The 18,711-nt window shown below is 43.4% G+C and overlaps 1 protein-coding gene across 1 annotated transcript in view; it reads left to right on the forward strand.

Annotated features, from left to right (window-relative positions):
- Positions 1 to 18,711, forward strand: part of TMTC1 (transmembrane O-mannosyltransferase targeting cadherins 1) — a 147,395-nt gene that overhangs the window by 55,888 nt on the left and 72,796 nt on the right. The window contains exons 6-8 of the mRNA XM_076340758.1: positions 451 to 532; positions 1,514 to 1,617; positions 14,794 to 14,983. Coding sequence (XP_076196873.1) covers positions 451 to 532; positions 1,514 to 1,617; positions 14,794 to 14,983 — 376 coding nt within the window. The remainder of the gene's footprint in view (positions 1 to 450; positions 533 to 1,513; positions 1,618 to 14,793; positions 14,984 to 18,711) is intronic.

Raw genomic sequence — 18,711 nt, forward strand, 5'->3', positions numbered from 1 at the left:
TAGACAGTTATTCCCATCTCTAGAGACTGAGCAGAGAGCTGGGAACGAGGAGTTTTTGCATTTTAATCATGACCTAAAATTGAATTGCTCTGTTTGGGTGACCTTTTAAAAACGTGTCTCAGTGTAGTCTTCTGGAATTCTAAAGACAGCAATCTTAGTGAGACACACGTGGGGCTTTTCCGAGGATTAAGGAGTTAATTGATGATTTAAAAAAACCAAAACAAAACAGATTTTGATGGGGAAACTGCAGTGTATTATAGTGTGTATTATTTGAAGTGGTCTCGATATTTTACTTAAGTCATGTGGAAAGAGCTTTGAAGAGTAAGAGTGATGTCATTGTTACTGCATGTTTAGGGTGGTTAAAACAATATGTACAGCTTTTTTTCCAGTTTGAAAAAGGAGTTATTGTTTCAAAGTATTTCAACAAATATTTGTTTCCTTATATTTCAGCTACCTGACTGCAAATAACAACCAGAATTTCTTGTATACTGCAAGGCCTTTTTTGAAGAGAGCTGCTTTAGTGATAAGCTACGTAAGTACGAATAGACTTGACCACGTATGTCTGTGTATGTGATGAGAATGAACATTGCGTGGTGGTATCCCAAAAGACTCGGAAAGCTTAGATGGTAGATCTTAATGCAAAGTTAGTCTTAGAAAATAGTTTAGAAAACTTCAGCTGGGCAGAGACAAGAATATTGCTGTGTTTTCAGTTCAAATGTTCTTTTAATTTATAGTGGTTGCCCTTACGACCATGTAATCATCTGCAAGTATTTCCTGCCCTAAATACAGGGGGACTGTCTGGCGCTGGGCTGACTTTTCAGTGGCATGCTGTTAGTTTCAGTGCAGGGCTTGGTAAGGGTCGCAAGAAAAGCTCTGCCTGCAAATGCCTGCTGCTTGGCGCACTCCAAGCAGGACTTGACATGTTGCAGGGGAGAGAACAAGCACCTCCACGGGGGTGTGCTGGGTGTGCGGCTCCCTGTGCTGCTCTAGGAGCCGGATCCCCTTGCTTGTCCCTTGACAAGTGGTTCCCAGAAAGGTGGAGGAGTGCCAGCCCGCAGAATTCCTTCCAGGGATTAGGATTACACAGCATGAGAAACACCGATGGAGCTTGTCCTTAGACCTATGCCAGCATGAGCGAACGATAATAGCTTTTAAGACATCAGCCATGTTTTTCCCCTCTGTATTTAGGTAGAGGTCAATAGCAAAACTCTGCAGTCTGAGCCGCAGCAGGGTGACTGATTTGTCCTTCAAAATACTGCCTTTGTTGTGGGTAGCTGTCAGTAATGAACACATGAAAGGGGGGACACACAACGACGTAACATGCTGTCTGTGCTGAGGGTTGGCATGTTTGTCACCCTGCATGGGGTGGCAAAATTGAATTTTGCCTAAACCACTGAGCTGACTCACTTCTAGGCACAGAGCAGAGCACGGAGAGCTATCACAACAAAATATTTGCTGGAGGCCTTAGTTTTTCTTACTAGCGCATTGCTAACTGAGATGATGTTCTTTGAAGGTGATTCTCGTGTTGTATTTCCGCCTCTGGATAATGGGAGGATCCATGCCGATGTTTTCGGAGCAGGACAATCCAGCTTCATTCTCGCCGTATTTGCTGACAAGGTACAATGCCACTAATCAACGAAAAGTTTTCAAAAGTGTAGTCTTGACATTATTTTTTCCCTGCACTAAAATGTTTTACAGATGGCAAATGAGAAGACTTGTTTTGTTGTCTTAACTTAATTACTTCTCCTTATTGCTCTGTCTAGAATATAAAGCAACCAGCATTATTTGAACCCCAAAGCACTCTCCGGGCCCTGTAGAGTTATATTACAGATGCTTTCTTACTGAAAAATGTGGGCTTATGTTTATGCAAAGCCCAAAGAATATAGTTTAATTGCCTGAGCACATGTCCTGGTTTCGGCTGGGATAGACCGGAAAGCGCAGTGACTGAAGCCTAATACTAAACCTTAAAACTGGCTGCTCCTGAGGTATGGGATGCAAGCATTCACAGTTTCGGCTTCAGCTGAAGTTTGTATAAAAAGGGGATGACCATGTCTGTCTGTCTGACCATTTCACCATGTTGGTGAAATATCAGCGGCTGATCAGTGAAGGTGGAAGGCAGGACCCCGGTGGCACAGCGTACTGCACAGCTCTGGCTAAGCATAGGATGGGCTGCCATGGATTAATTAAAAACAACGAACCTGAAATTTGTGTTAACAGATTTTTGTTATTTTATGACTATTTTTTTTTAAAGATACATAAATGCTTAAATTTGGTAAAAATGTTTTTTTTACCTTGCCGGGGACCTGGTGGGTGGTTAGGTGGGCTGATACCACATCCCTCTGGCTCTGCGGGGCCAGACAAGCAAGGCAGTGGCAGTTGTGACTTAGCTCTTCCCTCCAGACCTAACCAGACCAGTGCTCTGAGAAGGTGGTAGGAAGTTGATTTCCTCTTAAGACAGGGCCATGTGCGTAACTGTTTGCTCTGGTTAGCTACTGAACTGGGGAAAGACACTTTGGAGGCTTCTGGAAGAATTTCCTGATGTCTCAAATGAAAATGGGAACAGTCCTCCTCTCTCTGTGTCACTTTCTAGCCTTGCTGCCTCCTCATTCCAACAGTGGAATTGCAGCTGAGACACAGGTTAAGATCAAGCAATCCTTATTCAACATCTGCTGCAGAGTCGGACTGGATCTCATTTGGGAGACCTTTATGATAATGTGACAACAGCTCCTATTACCATCAAGGCTAAAAGTGCTTCCAGGAAGCACATTGTCTGATTTGGAAAGCTCTGATCTGTTCGCAGCATTTCTGGCAGAGTCATTAATGCCAGACTCTGTGCGGCACAGTGTGAAGGATTTGCTGCTGTCTCTTTTTGATATGTTTATGCTGAGATGGGGGTCATCAAGTCATAAATGATCCTGGCCTGATTCCAATTATGTATTCTGTGCTGCAAATGTCTTTCGTGTGTTTGTCTCTTTACATCTTGTAATGACAGGGGAAGGTTTTTTAAACTGAAAAGCTAAGTCATTCTTGGGGTATGAAACAGTGACTATTTTTACCACCGGCACTGTGGATTTTACTAACAGCCTTATGAAAGACAAGTGAGAGTGCTGCTGGCTGAGGTCCTCCCTGGTCCCAGCAGCAGCCCTGGCTTCACCTGCAGTCCAGCAACACCTACCTGCTCCAAACCTAATTAAGGAAACCCTTGCCAGTAAAAACCAGTATTACTGTTCTGGAGGGATTCTAAAACCCTGTAGTTATCCCAGCTCTTCCACTTGCGTTGAGCATGATCTTAATCCTCACTTTAGACAATTTACTCAGAAGCCTGTACCTTCCATCCAGAAAACCCATCCTTTCGGCAAGCCCGGATGCGAGCTGTTATGTGGCTTTCTAATATGCAGAGTTAAATTTAGCTGGTCAGTTCCTTCCCTGCTGATCTAGCACCCAACCTCCCATGGCTGATGCTCAGGCACAGGTCCTGACAACAGAAGCTGAAAAGTAGGTTTGTTGCTGAATCCTGGTCAGGGTCCAGTCAGGAGACGGGTCCAGTCAGGAGACGGGTCCAGTCAGGAGACAGAACTGGAGGCAAGGCTGTGATGTTGGCCCAAAGTCCATCCAGGAGAAAGGGTGAGAGGCAGGAGTAAGGACAAGCAAGAACATGTGTCTGTGGGGGTCCATTCAGGAGACAAGCTACCTACAGCACAGGTCCAAGGTCCCTCCAGGAGACAGGGCTGATCTGAAATGGGGCTCCTAGAGCAATGGGCATTAGGTGTGGGGCCAGGTGAGGCTCATCAGGGCCCTGACAGTGTGTTGCTGCAGTTCAGTACCTGCCACTTTCCCTGCCATGGATCTTGTTGCTGACCTTCTGTGATAGTCCCTGTCCTCACTGTCTGGGCATTGTATGATCTAGAAAGAAGCTGGGTCCTGAGCTTCTGTTGACCTTAACCCTAGTCTCCTGGCATGAGCCTTCATCTTAGATGTGATGTACCTGCAGAATATGTCTATAAATTCTTCTCTGCAATTCTTGTTTCTCTGAACTCAAACCTTAAGCTGACCACTACCTTGAACTTGCACCCAAACAACCTGAAAGAGGCTAAAACCCAGCTATCCTGATCCCATGCACCACCCTAAGTCTGCAGGATCCACCTGCCAGCATGTTAGGCTTACTTAGCAACACCTTTCCTGATCCCAGACCCTAACCCTTCACTTCAAAATAGTCAGTGACCCACCAGCTGCCTCAAAGCTAGCTATAGGCCCAGCTGCACTGCTAGCAGTAGTCTTCGTGTTAGACCTGTGGGGTCCACCTACAAACAAGAAATCGGAGATGAGAGCTGGTTTTTTTTATTGTTGTATCTTGCCAGTCTCACGGAGCTGTGGGAAGACTAATTAGTCAATGTGGGTGATACCTTAGGGTAAGTTTCTGGACAGCTGGGGTGGCAAATTTTTGCCGAATGGGTGAGTGGTCAATCCTGCAAGGTAGACGGAGAGCCGGTGATTGTCTCTGAACTGATAGCCCATGTTGCACCCACTGACCACAACCCTTTTTCTTCCTCACCTCCTCTTTCAGACTCAAACTATAACTCTCACCTCAGACTTTGTCTTACCATGGTCAGAGCTGAAGCTATTGCTGCAGAACTGACATTGTGCCAGTCATCATGAGTGCAGGACTGGGATGTCAGATGGAACCAGCAAGGTTGAGTGGCATTGGCTTGGTTTCCAGGAAGATCTGTGTGTCTGGCCAGCGGGAAGGCTAGGATGAGGTGCAGGGCTGGTGCTCAACTTAGGTGCAAGGAAGAGGGAGGCTGAAGAGATAAGATTGTTTTTAAAGCCTGGTATTTCCACGGGGTGGAAATAAGAAGTGGTGTTAGCTGAGTAAATTGCTTGAGGGTGGATTTGGAGGTGATACAACTTGGTGGCCCTGGTGTTAGGGGTTACATTAGATTAGGGCCTACGACATCAAGGCTCGAGGATATTCAACATCCAAGTAGGTGCTGGTGTGTGTGGTTGCTTGCCCAACTGGTGGATGTCCAGTCGCATGGGAGAGTTTGTGGTTGTGGCCCAGCCTCAGAGAAGCTGCTAAGCCGTGTGTGTTCCTCAGCTGTGGACACCTACAGCAGCAGTATATGAAGAGTTGGTATGAGAAGCTTTTAACGAGGTTTTGAAGGCAGTAATTAGGTCACAGCACTGAATTTAAAGCCAGGATGTTATTTACAATTTGGGTTGAGTTGGGAGGAAGGGAGTGGAAGAGCTAAGTTTGGTGTCAAAACCAGAAGGGAGAAGCCCCATGAAACTAAAAGAAGGGCCAGTGTTGGGTGGTGATCTTGAAGTGGTTACTAACACCTTAACTATGGCTGAAGCAAGGGTTAGCGCTCAGGCAGCGGGCAAATTGTTTTGTAACTGTCTGAAGATCATGCAGGGTACAAATGGGAGTTTCTGTTTGCAAGCAGTCGTCTTTATTTGCACTGAGCTGGAAATGTGGTTATTGTGCATGTCTCGCCAGGGTAAATGTTACGGTTTTCAACAGAGTTGAAAGTTATTGTAAGACTTGGCCAACTCTGTGGGGCTAGGAGGAAGGCTGATGACAACAAGTGAAATAAAAAAGAAAAACAGTAATTTGGAAATGTGTGGCAGTCTTTGTGAAATGCATAAAGTTAGATCTGGAGTTGGGGTCTTGGCTGACATAGGATGAACCCAAAGGGGTATTGTTAACTCTCTGTCATGGTTTAACCCTAGCCACCAACTAAGCACCACACAGCCGCTTGCTGTGGGGTCGGGAAGAGAATCAGAAAAAAGGTAAAACTCGTGGGTTGAGATAAAGACAATTTAATAGGACAGAAAAGGAAGAAAATAATAATAATGATGATAATAGAATATACAAAACAAGTGATGCACAATGCAATTACTCACCACCCGCTGACCGATGCCCAGCCAGTTCCTGAGCAGCGGCCGTGCCCCCACGGCCAACTCCCCCCAGTTTATATACTGAGCATGACGTCATATGGTATGGAATATCCCTTTAGCCAGTGTGGGTCAGCTGTCCTGGCTACGTCCCCTCCCAGCCTCTTGCACACCGCCAGCCTCCTCGCTGGCAGGGCAGTATGAGAAGCTGAAAAGTCCTTGACTAGTGTAAGCACTGCTCAGCAACAACTAAAACATCGGTGTGTTATCAACGTTATTCTCATCCTAAATCCAAAACATAGTACTATACTAGCTACTAGGAAGAAAATTAACTCTATCCCAGCCAAAACCAGGACACTCTTGCAAGGTTTCTGTGTCAGCTGGTGAGCTGTACAGGTGCGGTTTGTCCCGAGGCTGGCAAGGGTTATTGGAGTGTTGCTAAGATTATGGGTAGCTGTAAGTTATGGGTTTGAAAAGTATTGAGTAATGAGGTCAGATTTTGTCAGCCCTTATGATGCTTGTAGTGTAAATTAGATGACTGAGGGTGTGAGAGAGGTCTGTGCATCCATGATTGTGTATAGGAGGGGAGCATATAGAAATTAAGGTGTATCAAATGAATCTAAGAGGAGACAGGTTCAAAGCAAGCCAAGGAGGTGGCTTGCAACAGGTAGTTGAGCTGGGGAGCTCCTTCCTGCAGGATGCTGTGGGTGTGCTGAAAGTTTATGCAGGCTCAAAGAGAGATTTGCCGAGTTAAAAAAAGAAATCCAGGCTACTAAATATGCAGAAACCACATCCAACTCGGGGACATCATGCTAGCTAGAAACTGGAAAAAAATTATCATGTTCTTACATGCTTTGCTTGGCCTTAATTTTTGGTCACTGCTGGAGAGAGAGGATCCTCATCTGGACAGACCTTTGGTGTGGCCCAGTTTGGCCTTAGAACATGACTGTATGTTCTGTGTAACCTGTCTCCAATCTTGGACAACACAAATGTATAAATTAAAGTAGACAGATAATGTTTTATTTAACCATTGGAAGACGGAATATGCTGAAATAGTGACAGTTTTTCAGTCTTTAAAAAAAACCAATCGTCTGTTCAGTATGTTCACTAAATTACTGTCCTTAAAATTACAAGTGAATGGGGATGCAAATAAATGCTTTGGAAGTCAGAATATGAATGCTTCAGTCCCTGCAAGGTACTGGATTTTTCTGATATTCCCAAATACCTTAAAACTTACAGTGACATAAATGAAAGCACATTTCTATGTCCTTCAGTGTGTTGCTTGGCAAGGGTGATCTGAGAAGATGAAATCTGTCCATCATTCCCTTTCTCAGCGGAGGCAGAAATGAAGGTGTTGGGAATCCTGCTATTCGTAAGCCCTGCCATTAGAGCCTGTCCATACAGGCTGTTGTACGCTGCAGAAAGGACGTACCTTCTCCAGTGACCTACCTTAAAGAACACAGATTTCCAGTCATTGTGACTTGCCATCCCAAAATCTGCTATGGGTAAGCTGTTGCAATAGAAAAACCAATCCCAAACCTCTGGTAAAACATTATTGCTTGTATTAGATGAAAGTTGAGGAAGAATGCAATTAGGAAGGTTTTGAGAGCTACGCAGCTCTAGGTAAACTAGTGAAGTGCAGCTCGAGTGTTAGCGGTGGGCTGTCACGCTTCAGACGTTTTGTACAATGTTTCTTTCTTCTGCCATTCTTGAGGGGAAAGAAGTAGGAGGCCTCTGGATAAACAGATTGTGTTACTAACACCGCGGTAAGACAAGGGAAAAGTCCATTGTACAGCATGTCTCAAGGTGTGTGAAACAGATTAAATCCTACCAGTAATTTCAAACTAAGAAAGTATGGGTTTTTTAAACTATACCTTTGGGAGTCAAGTTATATTAATTTCTGCTGGCGTTTGCCTCGTGACCTCCCTTGGCTGATCACTCTGGGCATGAAGCAGGCTTATTTGTGGTGTTACATTAAATAGTTAATGCATTTCTACTAAGACTGCCTTGAGATAACATTGTCCCCTGGTTGAACTGCTCTCTCTGTAAGCTGGCTTTCTGTATTTCTTTGCTGTTTCAATCGTGTAAATGAGAATTCAGTGCCACAGAAAGCTGAAGAAATGCTTATATGTAAAAACTGGCACATACTCCTTTTCACACAGATTTGTAACTGTTTTCTGAGCTAGGCATTTAATCATCCCAGTTGTAACTTCAAAGGGAATGAACTACCGAGAGGCACGCAGCGGACCTGTGCTGCAGAACTGGGTCCCTGTGCCAGCCAGTTCTGCCAAGGCAATAGAAGTCAAGTGCAGCAACTACTCTGGTATGGGATTTTCACTGACGTTAAGCTAGGAACTGGCATGAAAATAGACCCCTGTGACATATCGGTTCTTAATTAGCCAGGCTTGCACATGCTTCCTGAGTGGAAAAGTTCTGCCTGTTTTGTCAGTGCTTTCTATCAAGTGCCCAAAGGTGCTTAACTTCAGCCCTACATGTAATCTCTGCAGGCACCCAGCATTCAGGGCTCACTTCTAGACAAAAGAGAGAACGGTGTCAGTAAGAATTGCTGTCATGCCCACCCAGGGGCCAGACAGTCCATACATTAAGTGTAAAATGTATTCTTTATTCCAGGGGAGCTGAGGGTCGGGGGGAAGCCAGTCTGGAAGATGGTGCTACCAAACAAAGGACATCCTACAGTAGCAGGTTCCCAGAGGAACCTGCTTTCCCAGAGCCATGTGAAAGATTTCAGCATCCCTCTCACTTAAGTTTTCTTGGTTTAATGAACAAACCCAGGTAGGTAGTGCTGCTCTGGAAATTAGCTTGATATGCATTTTTAATGGGTCATGGTGCTTGCTGCAAGCCCTGGTTACGCAACAAGCCTTGCCTGCCAAAAGCCTGCATATGGAGTGGAGGGGGTGCAGCCAAAGCAGAGGCCATTGACTCCTATAGGCAATGCATTTTGCTTTTCAAAATACTTCCACGCAGGAGGGCTAGACCATGGCCAGTCTCTGAGGCAAAGCAGCGTGCCCAGGACATCCCTTTGGCTCCCGCCGGCGTGGAGTAGGTAACGCTCTGGGGTACAATGGACCGTTTCCAGAAACATTATCACAGCGGGTTTATGAGGTCTGGTTTTTAATTTCCTGAGGATCAGCCACCAGTATCTCAGCGGCTGTCCAGAGGACCCTCCATCCCCTGCTGCCTCAGTGAGCCTCTGCTGAAGCAGTTGCCCACTGGTGGCTGGGGGGTTTCGGCTGCGTGACTTCTGGAATGTGCTGCTGTCGGTGGCGAGCTGAGGATCACGTTTGATCACAAGACACGCTCTCACCCACAGCACGTGGGGGTTTGTGGAGGGAAAACAGTATGAGATCAATCCCAGGTTTTCCAGCATTGAGACTCTGACAGCAGGCTCGGGTTTCACTGGAAATTCACAGGCTCTTTGAAAGTCTTTACTCTTCAAGAATTTGATATTTTTCAGATTCTTAGCCACAGAGTTGAAACAGCTGAGAGCGAGCCGTTCACCAGATCAAAGCTCTTCAGACTGTGAAGCTATAGCGGACAACATAGTCTGCCTTTCCTCCTGTGCCCCGGGTGCACACAAACCCGCCTTCCAGAAGAGTTACCTTGCTATTCATCAAGCTGCAGCTGCCTGTTTATCTGTATCTTTGTCTTTCCTACTCCTGTCCTCTACTGACTGGGAGCTCTTTCCCCCTAGATGCAAACGTTTTGGTGAAAGGGAATACACAGGCACTTTTTCCAATTACAAGTATTTTCTGTCTAGCTGATACTTGCATTTGGATGTTAAATTGGAATTAGTCTGTCTGTTGCTTGTTTGCGTAGTCTTATTCCACCATCACCGAATGTGCTGGATAGACAGAGTATGATTTTTCTTCTACGGCTATGAAAAGAAAATGTTTAGGCTGACAATAAACAGAGCAGGAAAATAAATTCATGTGGGAAGGTATGACTGGACTGGCAGTTCCCCAGGGGAAGTGCAAATACATACAATTTTAAGACAATATCCTTAAATACCACCACCTGGTTATAATTGCAGCCATGTGTGTCCTAGGAGGACATTATTGTGAAGTGGCTCATCAAACACACTTGGTTTTAGGACTTTGTAGAGGATGAAGAGAGCCTTGAGCTGAAATCAGTTCAGCTGTTAATGCACGTGAGAAGCTCTTTTCCCTAATAAAGGAGCTCTTCCCACCCTTACAGTGAACCAAAAATCTCTCTGAGTTCCTGGCAGTGTGGAGGTCGTCCTCTCAGAAGAGTATTAACAAGGTCTGTGGCTTCTGAAAGGGCAATGATTATTTTCCTGCTTCTGTTTCAGATCCCCCTGTTCTTCGTACACCCCCTTCTTTTCCCAAATACCAGTTAAGCGCGCTGTTATCGCCTGTCTTCTAGATAGGTCCATTTTTTTTTTCCAACCAGGAGAATATTTTGCCTTTGCCTTGCTAAAATCCCCAGCACAGGAAAATCTTCCACATGCAGGTGGATACCCTGCTGGGTCTTTGGGGGTAAGGTGGTTTGTCAGGAATGGGATGGGTTATCCCAGAACTGGGTAGGTGGTAGGCTGCACCACTATATGCACCTAGAAAGAATAGGGTCACTGGTCCCTGCTTTTCCATTCAGCTTTGGTGGAGCATGGTGTGAGTCTTGTGATCACTCATGTAGCACAGTTTTAGAAAGATATCTATAATCTCAGTCCTTGGGAGCTGGGGAAGAAGCTTAAAATGCTCCAAAATCAGAAAGCAAATGAAACTCCTCATAAATTTGTATAAATCTTGTATTTTTTTTAGCTAGTCTTACAATCCTCATGTGCTCTGATTGCCTGGGTTTGGCAGAGCTGAGACTAGGGCTTTTCCAAGCTCATTAGTCTCTATTACAGCAAAGGGTAACAGGCAATCCCGCAAGTATTTTTCTGTCATATTGTTTATGGCTTTAAGTAGCACCCTTTACTTTCATTTTTGCAGCAGAAGCAATCAGTTTAGATAGTTGTTTTCTGCAACAGGTTCTAGATATGAGCCATCCTGCATTTATCTCAAACAATGCACGCAACAGTGCATTTAAACTAAAAAATTTGAAACTAAACAAACTGGATTGCTATGACAATACCTGCTACCTACAGGAGGAGCTGTGTTTTTCTGAACGTGCCAGAGATGCTGAGAAGTGAAAAGAAACACTTGATACCCGCTGAAACTTGTATTTCCATGTTCAGTTTGCAAATAATAAAAAAAAAAAGACTGCTGTAATGCAAATGCTGTTAACTGGCCTGGGGGAAAATTGATTGTCAATTAAGAGGCAGATTCTTCCAATCACCTCACCAGTAATACTCTGTCTTCCCTGGGATTAACTGATAGATTGGAGATGTTACAGGCAGGGATTTTTCTCCCTTGGAATTCCAGCAGACATGAACAACAATATAGAGAAGATCATTAATTTAAAATGTAATTCACTTAGTCAACTAATTAAAAGAAAAGACTTTTTTTGTCATTTGCAGGTAGGCTGCTGAAATGTAATCAGCTCCTGGAATGATTCCATGAATCTTCAAGTCTTTTCAAAATTTGCAAAATATTTCCTTGAGGTGTCAGCTTTGGTGAGAGGGTTCTTCCGAAGTTTCTCCTGCATTTAGCTTTCTCCCTGGTCAGCCTTGTGCTACAAGAGCCACGTGCATGTAAAGGAATATCATGTGCTTTTGAGAGCCGTAAGTAAAAAGCAGCACTGAATTGTCAGTAACTATTATTAGCATCGTGTTATTTTTCTGTTCTTAGTACTTAGAATAGCGATAGTTTGTAGTGCTTTATTTTATACAGCCATCCATCGCGTTCAAGGACAGGTTACCAAGCTGAAAGCATATCCAAACTTTTGCTTGGATCAGAGCTCGCTCAAGGCTTTCTTGCAGCTTACAAATGCCTGCTAAAGTCAGGCAGCGCCCTCCTGGATCCTGCTTCCATGTCTGCTGTCAGCACATGCACATTCAGTGAGGGCATTCAGGCTTGACAGCAAGAGACATGGCCAAGGGTTCTCCAGTAGGATGTCTGGAGAGGCAAACCAGTCAGCCGTACATAGATGGTAATGACTGTCACAGGCTTTAAAATAGTTCACTGTTGTTGGCAGAGCATATTTAAGATACTAGTTACTGCCGTAATGGAACGGAGCAATTGCCCATCTCCTCTGGGACCTGCCTCTGGCAGCGAGTTGTGCACGTGGCTCCTGAGGAAGACGGAAACCCCACAAGCACAGGGGAAAAGACTTGTTTACAAACCTGTCTTCATGAGTGTGTGTCCTGGAGCCTGTCTTGTCATCTTCAACAGCAGTTTGTCCTAACCTTCCATCAGAAATGCTTTAACGCACACTAATCTGGCTGTCCTGAATTCCTCTCGAAATTTGTTAAACTGACTCAATTTGTTATGGCAGCAAACTGTGTTTATTTATTCTGTGCCATGTAATGATTTATCAGCTCCTGCCTTATCGGTGAAGATAACTGCAATGCTGCAGTTTGCAAGGATCCCAAATGTCGTCTCGTTCCTTCCTGCCTAGCAGCCTAGCCTGAGTAAGTAGGGGAGGGTTTCTAGTGTATGTTGTGGTTTGCATACAAACTTCCATGAATATTGTGATGCTTATTGAAAATGTTAATATGCAAGGACATAAAAGGACACTTCCTCCAAAAACTGGGCTCTCCTAAGACATCAAGTGCAAAACTAACTCAACGCTTCTGAAAATCCTGTCTAATATACACACTTGTAACGATATCGTATGCCATGACATTATTCAGATTGATACAAATGGACAATGCTTTTTGTTTTAAAAGTAAAGCTCGAAATGGAACTCAGTTTGGCTTTTAAGTAAGTAGCTGTAAATAAATGCTGGCAACCCTTTCTGAACTGACGTTGTATTCAGACTGATACAGAAGTCTGTTTTGTATTGCAGCTGAGCAGAGGTGGGGCCAGGCCACATGTAACATCATGAGTGAGCACCTTGGCATGATTAAGCTCCACCAGATTTTGCATTGCTGTGTTTCTCTGTAATGTGGACCAGAAAAGATTGGCTTGGTGACTAGAAAAGACATACTTGTTTCTTTAGAAATAGTGAACAATCAAAATTGTAAGAAGAGTTTTGGGTAGAATTAGATTATGTTTTTGAGGGATGCTTTCTTCAATATAAACTGGCCTTTTAATCGCTGCCTCTGTTAAGAGAGAAAATCAGTTTTCTCTCTTTTTTTTTCCCTTTGTTTGCTACCTCAGGGTGGGGAAGGGGAGGAAAATGGAGGGATGGAAGAGAAGTGTACCAAATGGCTGAAAACCTTAAGAATGTGGGAATATTCCATTTTCCATCAGAATTGGGAGCTTAGAAAGATTTGTGGGGAATGAGAATGTGCCTTTTCTACTGTTTACAATGAAACATTACTCTAGCTATGTAAGCCTCCCTGCTTTTGGGTTGCTGTGCCGCTGGAGACGTTTGTTTTTTGGATGAGAAGAGAAACTGATATCCTAACTGTTTGTGGTTATTTAAAAATGTTTTCACAAAAATTTAGGCCTGTTTCATCCCTGTGTCTTGGCCCAACACCCGTCTGGGCTATCCTGCCTGCCTGGAGTCACATTTAGCTTCAGTGTCTTACCCCTTCTGCCACAAATATAATATAATGTTGTAAGCGCTGTTGTAAGGGGCTGCATTTTGACCCCAAAGAGGCACGTTTCTAAGTGGCGAGTGAAACAATCCTCTGTCTACATGGCTCTACATCTCTTGGGGGTCCTTTGTTATTGTTTTAATAAACCTGCTAAGGTACCATGGCAACTGGGTGTGATAACAACAGCCAAAGCAGGCTCAGATGGGAGAAATCCTATGCAGGATAGAATATAATTTCATTTCTGTTTGAGTATCTGCTATCTTTGGTGCTGTGTACAATGTGGATTTTTCCATTTGCAAACCTTCCGGGTTTGTGTGTTCTAAGGCTGTCGCAATTCTGCTTGGTTGACTTTGTGATTGCCAGAATAATCTCCATCCTCTTGCATGCAGAAGTATTTGAACTTTTGTAAATGTGGTTTGAGGGGAATGCATTTTTGGGCAAGTAGGTGCCAAGCAGCATAAGGCTGGGGGGGAGAGGGGATGTTGGTTTGATTTTATTTTTTTCTTGTTTTCTTTAGCCCAGTGTCACACATGCTGTTCTTGTTCAGTCTTCTGAAAGCCCTCCATACTTCCCAGAGGGCAGCATGTTCCCCATTTCCATTCCCCATTAATTTCCTCTCTATTGAGAATACCAATTAATGAAGTTTACAACAATATGAAAGGCTCTCTACTTCTCCATCATTCCTGTGGCACATCTCATGCGAGCTGTCTCCAGCCCTACTAAGCTGTGATGGGATCAGCCAAGAATCACCCTGTGCCTCCTTTCTTCTGTATTTTCTCTCTGTGCTGGGATACAAAGGGAAAAGACAGAGAGATCTGACTTTAATTGCTCAATATTGTACACATAGGAGAAATCCTAAATTGTAAGTTAAACCCAGCTAGAAGGATATTTTGTATTGCAGGAGCAATGCAGTGAAACTGTGAAACAGTTCAATATATGTATGTACCTGCTTAGTTATCATTCATTTATTGTTGAAGCTGGTAGAAAGTCACTTCAAAAATCTAGCATTTGAATGGAAGATGAAGATTTCTTAGTTTTTCCAAAGGCTGGTGCATAGAAACCACATAAATATTATTGATCTTACGTTATTTCTTTAAATGGCCTGTTGAAATGCCCCTCACCTATGTTAGCATCTCTTTATTGACAGAGAGGTGTGGTATTGTCTGTGTGTGCGGAGCTATTCCCCCCCCCAGTAAGTGGTAATTGCCAAAGGAAAATGTTTCATGTGTTGGCAGTCATTCCATGTATTGCGTTACCTGTTTTCTTTGCAGGTTTCTAACTTATTCCTACCTTCTGGCCTTCAATGCGTGGCTTCTGCTGGCACCGATCACCCTGTGCTACGACTGGCAGGTCGGCAGCATCCCTTTGATCGAGTCCATCTGGGATGTGAGGAACTTAGCCACAGTGTTCCTGGTGTTGGTGATGATGTTACTCAGCCTACACTGCATAGCTGCATTCAAGGTAACACTGAAAGACACTCAATACAACATTTTGTTTAAAATCTTTTTGTTTCTTGATCTTCAGATGAAATGGTCAGTTAAGTGCAAGTTTTCCTCTCAAATGCATTGGATTGAGGTGAAAAAACCATACCGCTACATAACTAACACAGACAAGCTTAACAGATGAAAATGTCCCTCTAGTTGAATGTCTCAGTCTCTAATTGGTCTGATTTGAGGGTAAAACCTGGTCTGGAGTCCTGCATTCAATTACTGTTAATGATCCATACTCCACTGAAGTTGTTAAGTGTCTCTGCCTCTCCCATAGTCATTAGGCTCTTTGTCACTTGCTTCAGACAGGACTGGGAACTGTCATCTGCAGAGCCGTTTGAAAATGAAATCAATTATTGTATTTGTACCTTTGCTATGCTTCTAAAACTTAAACGTTGCATACATCTTGATGAGAAGATTTCCCATCAGCGGGGTAATGGAATGTGGGAAATCTGAAATGATCTGGAAATTGTTATTTAGCGTAAATAATACAGTTGGTAAGCCATGCTTCACAATTCAGCATTTCAGATCCACCATTAATCATATTGCAGAAATGAAAGTGAGGTTGTACTAGACTTGTCAGAGATCAGATATACACTTACATGGAAGGGGTTTTTTTGTGGATCATAGGGAGTTACAAACTATTCCTCCTTCAGTTGCGTTGTGGAATCTTCTTTAGGAAAGGTGTTGGTAATCGTTTTTGAAATAGTACAAAAGTTTCTCTTCCTTAAACATACATATCGCTGAAAAGCATAGTAGGGGAGTGACAGGTTTTTAATACCTATGTTATGCTAAAATGTGCAGGTCATGTACATGCTTCAGTCTACCCTGGCAGTCTTCTCTGTGCTCCTGATAAGAGACAGAAAATGAACCAAACAGTTTGAGACTGCAGTTATTAACTTAGATTATACATTGACAGATGCTGTATGGGAAATATGGGAAAATATCCTATTGGGTATTCACTAGTTCTACCTGCAGGTTGTACATCATCTTGTATTGCTCCTGCTTTCATTACTCACTGCTAAAGATATTCAGAAGTGTTTGTATTAGACCTAATCTTGTTCCCAGGGAAGTTAATGATAAAATTCTTATTAGCCCAGTACTGAACACTTCTGAAAAATCTTATCCTGTGTTCTTTGAAGTTTTGGTTGCTTTTTATTTCTTCTCCTGTTGTCGGAATTGGTACTATGTGTAAGATTAATGTTGTTGGTTTGCTGGGAAAAAATCTTTCAGGATTATCCAAAGACATTCTGTGTTATTTTATTTTGGGTAAAACGGTAATCCAGAAGGACTCCTTTGGGTAACTGAATTGTTTGTCTTCCATCAAACTGCAAAACAAAATATTTCACAACACTTCGTGCATTAAATCTCTAGATTTTATCATATTTTTATTCCTTCTGATTTTTTTTCTTAAAGGCAAAACAACTCAGTCTGGATTTATGAACACCACTGCTTGATTTGAAACTGCAGCTTCTAATTTTTTGTGAGAATAAGTTCACTGCTTTGCTCTTAACCACTGTTAATGTTGCGTTAAGCAACATGAATTTCACTCTCCAGGCATTTACTTACTGGATGTTTTGAAATTAATCTTGTAGATTCCTTTGTGTTTATCCTTGAAAACCCCGAACATGGAATAAATTGGATCTGAAGTGATCTGCTTTTGTGTCTAACCCAAGTAAACCCAGAACCATCACCTATTCTTGACAAGGTTCTCTAATCAGTCTTTACTCGCAGCCTCCCAGCAAACCCACTGTGAACATGGAACTGGTAATGGTTCCTGGGGGTCAACCTGGACATGCTTCCCCCAGCCCTAGGTATAATTAGAGGTAGCTGAAATAATCTGCTTTTCAGGAAATTCTAAATTTCTGAGGCTATTTTCTATTTTATTTTTAATGACTCTCATAACAACCCAATTGTGATACTGCCATTAAGTGGTATGAAGACGATTGTGTTGTGCCGAGTGATATGAATTATTGAGGAAAGCAAACAGTAGGAAGAGGCACGTTTCCTGGAAAAATAAATTATCCCGTCTGGCTTCGGACACTCTCAGCAATGTCTTCTACAGTGAGGAGAGGGAAGTTCAGGACACATGAACTGCAGGCACAATTCATTATATTAGGCTCTTAAGAAAGCTTCTTTCCAAATGCAACAGCAGTGGCCTTTCATACGACATTGCTCCCCCCGCAAGAAGGACCATCCTTCAGTCAAGCCCCAGACAAGCTATTTCTCAGTATTATGCAGCTTGTAGGCAGCATGAGATGCATCAGTTGATTTTTCACATTTCATAAAGTGTAAGATGTTTTGCTTTCTTTTTGAAGCAAACACACAAAACTGTCTTAGCAGCCATTTTTCTCTCCTTTTTCACTGCAAAGTCTAACCTGGAAGCAATAGCTTGCAATTTTCTAAGGAATGGTTTTAGAGTGAACAGGCATGCAGTTTGTGTGCCTTTCCTTTGAGTGTGTAGGTGTGCAGGGGTAAGAGAGGACAAAACCTCATATTCATTCTCATTGGCACTAACACTTTCCTTTCTATGGCACGGAGAATGGAAATGCTAGAAATGATTTTGGCAGAAGTGAAGACATTTGTGCAGTGAACACTGAACTGATTTTCAGTGGCAAGAGGCAATGCGTGTGCATCCACAAGACAAGCTCACAAGAGACTCAGAATATATTGTATGGACTGTAATTAGAGAATGCATGTATTGGATTTCTGCCTTTGTTGCCACTGAATTTTAAACAGGGCTAATTTGTTGTTGATGTTTGTGATTAGGGTAATAACCCTGTTGGCATGTATGTGTTGTGCTGATAAAGGACATCTAAGGCATGAAGCTTTTTTGTTCCATTTCATTTTGTGAACGTTATTATACCTCAGAAGGAGAAGAAACAGTGCTTTGCTTGGAACACGTCTGTTACTAGATGGCGGGTTTATGCTGAAAACTGCAGAAACAGAGAAGTCAGCTCTCCAGTTCGTTATTGTTTGGAGAGAGAAGCCTCTCTCCGCATCCTCCTCGTGCACTTTCACTGTTGTTCTCCTTCTTACATAATGAGGAAGTCGCTTGAAAAGTTGCTTTGTTAATTCCTTGTATATAACTTTCATTTGCTGGGTTGTTTCGTGTGCATAGTGCTAATCCCTCTTGCTTATCAGCCAAAGAGCTCCCCGTGAGCAGCTCCCCAGGAAGGACCTGTTGCTCTGCACAGTGTTTAGGTGCACAGCCACGCTTGTCTCTTGCTGCAGCCATCCCTATCACACGTGACAATTAATGTCCGTCTTCAGGAGGCCTGGCAGGAGTAAAGAAAAGGTGTGCTCCGTGGTGCACCTCCCACTGTGGGAGTAAAGGACCTTGCTGTCATCTCTGGCCAAGATTTTTTCATAGTGACCAATGTGGCAAAGTTGCAGTCCATCGTTAAGCAGCTCTTTGAAACCTTTTGAGACCTGATTTTTTTTTTTTACCACGCAGATGCCCGGCATGCTCTGCAAATAGGCCTCTCTTGAGCTGTTTTAGCCAAGGCACCAGGAGTCACCAGTGGGTCTTGAAATCCTCGGGTTCTGCTCAGCTCTTTGCGGTGAACTTCCTCACCCAGTCTGGTTGGGCTTCGAGTAGCATGCTGGGGATGCTATTGCAAACGCCTGCATCCCAGAGAAATAATAGTAGTTGGGCAAAGAGGATGAGATTTGTTTATTGTTCATTTTCAAAGACAGCCT

Source organism: Aptenodytes patagonicus, chromosome 1, assembly GCF_965638725.1.
Source record: "Aptenodytes patagonicus chromosome 1, bAptPat1.pri.cur, whole genome shotgun sequence".
NCBI classification, from domain to species: domain Eukaryota; kingdom Metazoa; phylum Chordata; class Aves; order Sphenisciformes; family Spheniscidae; genus Aptenodytes; species Aptenodytes patagonicus.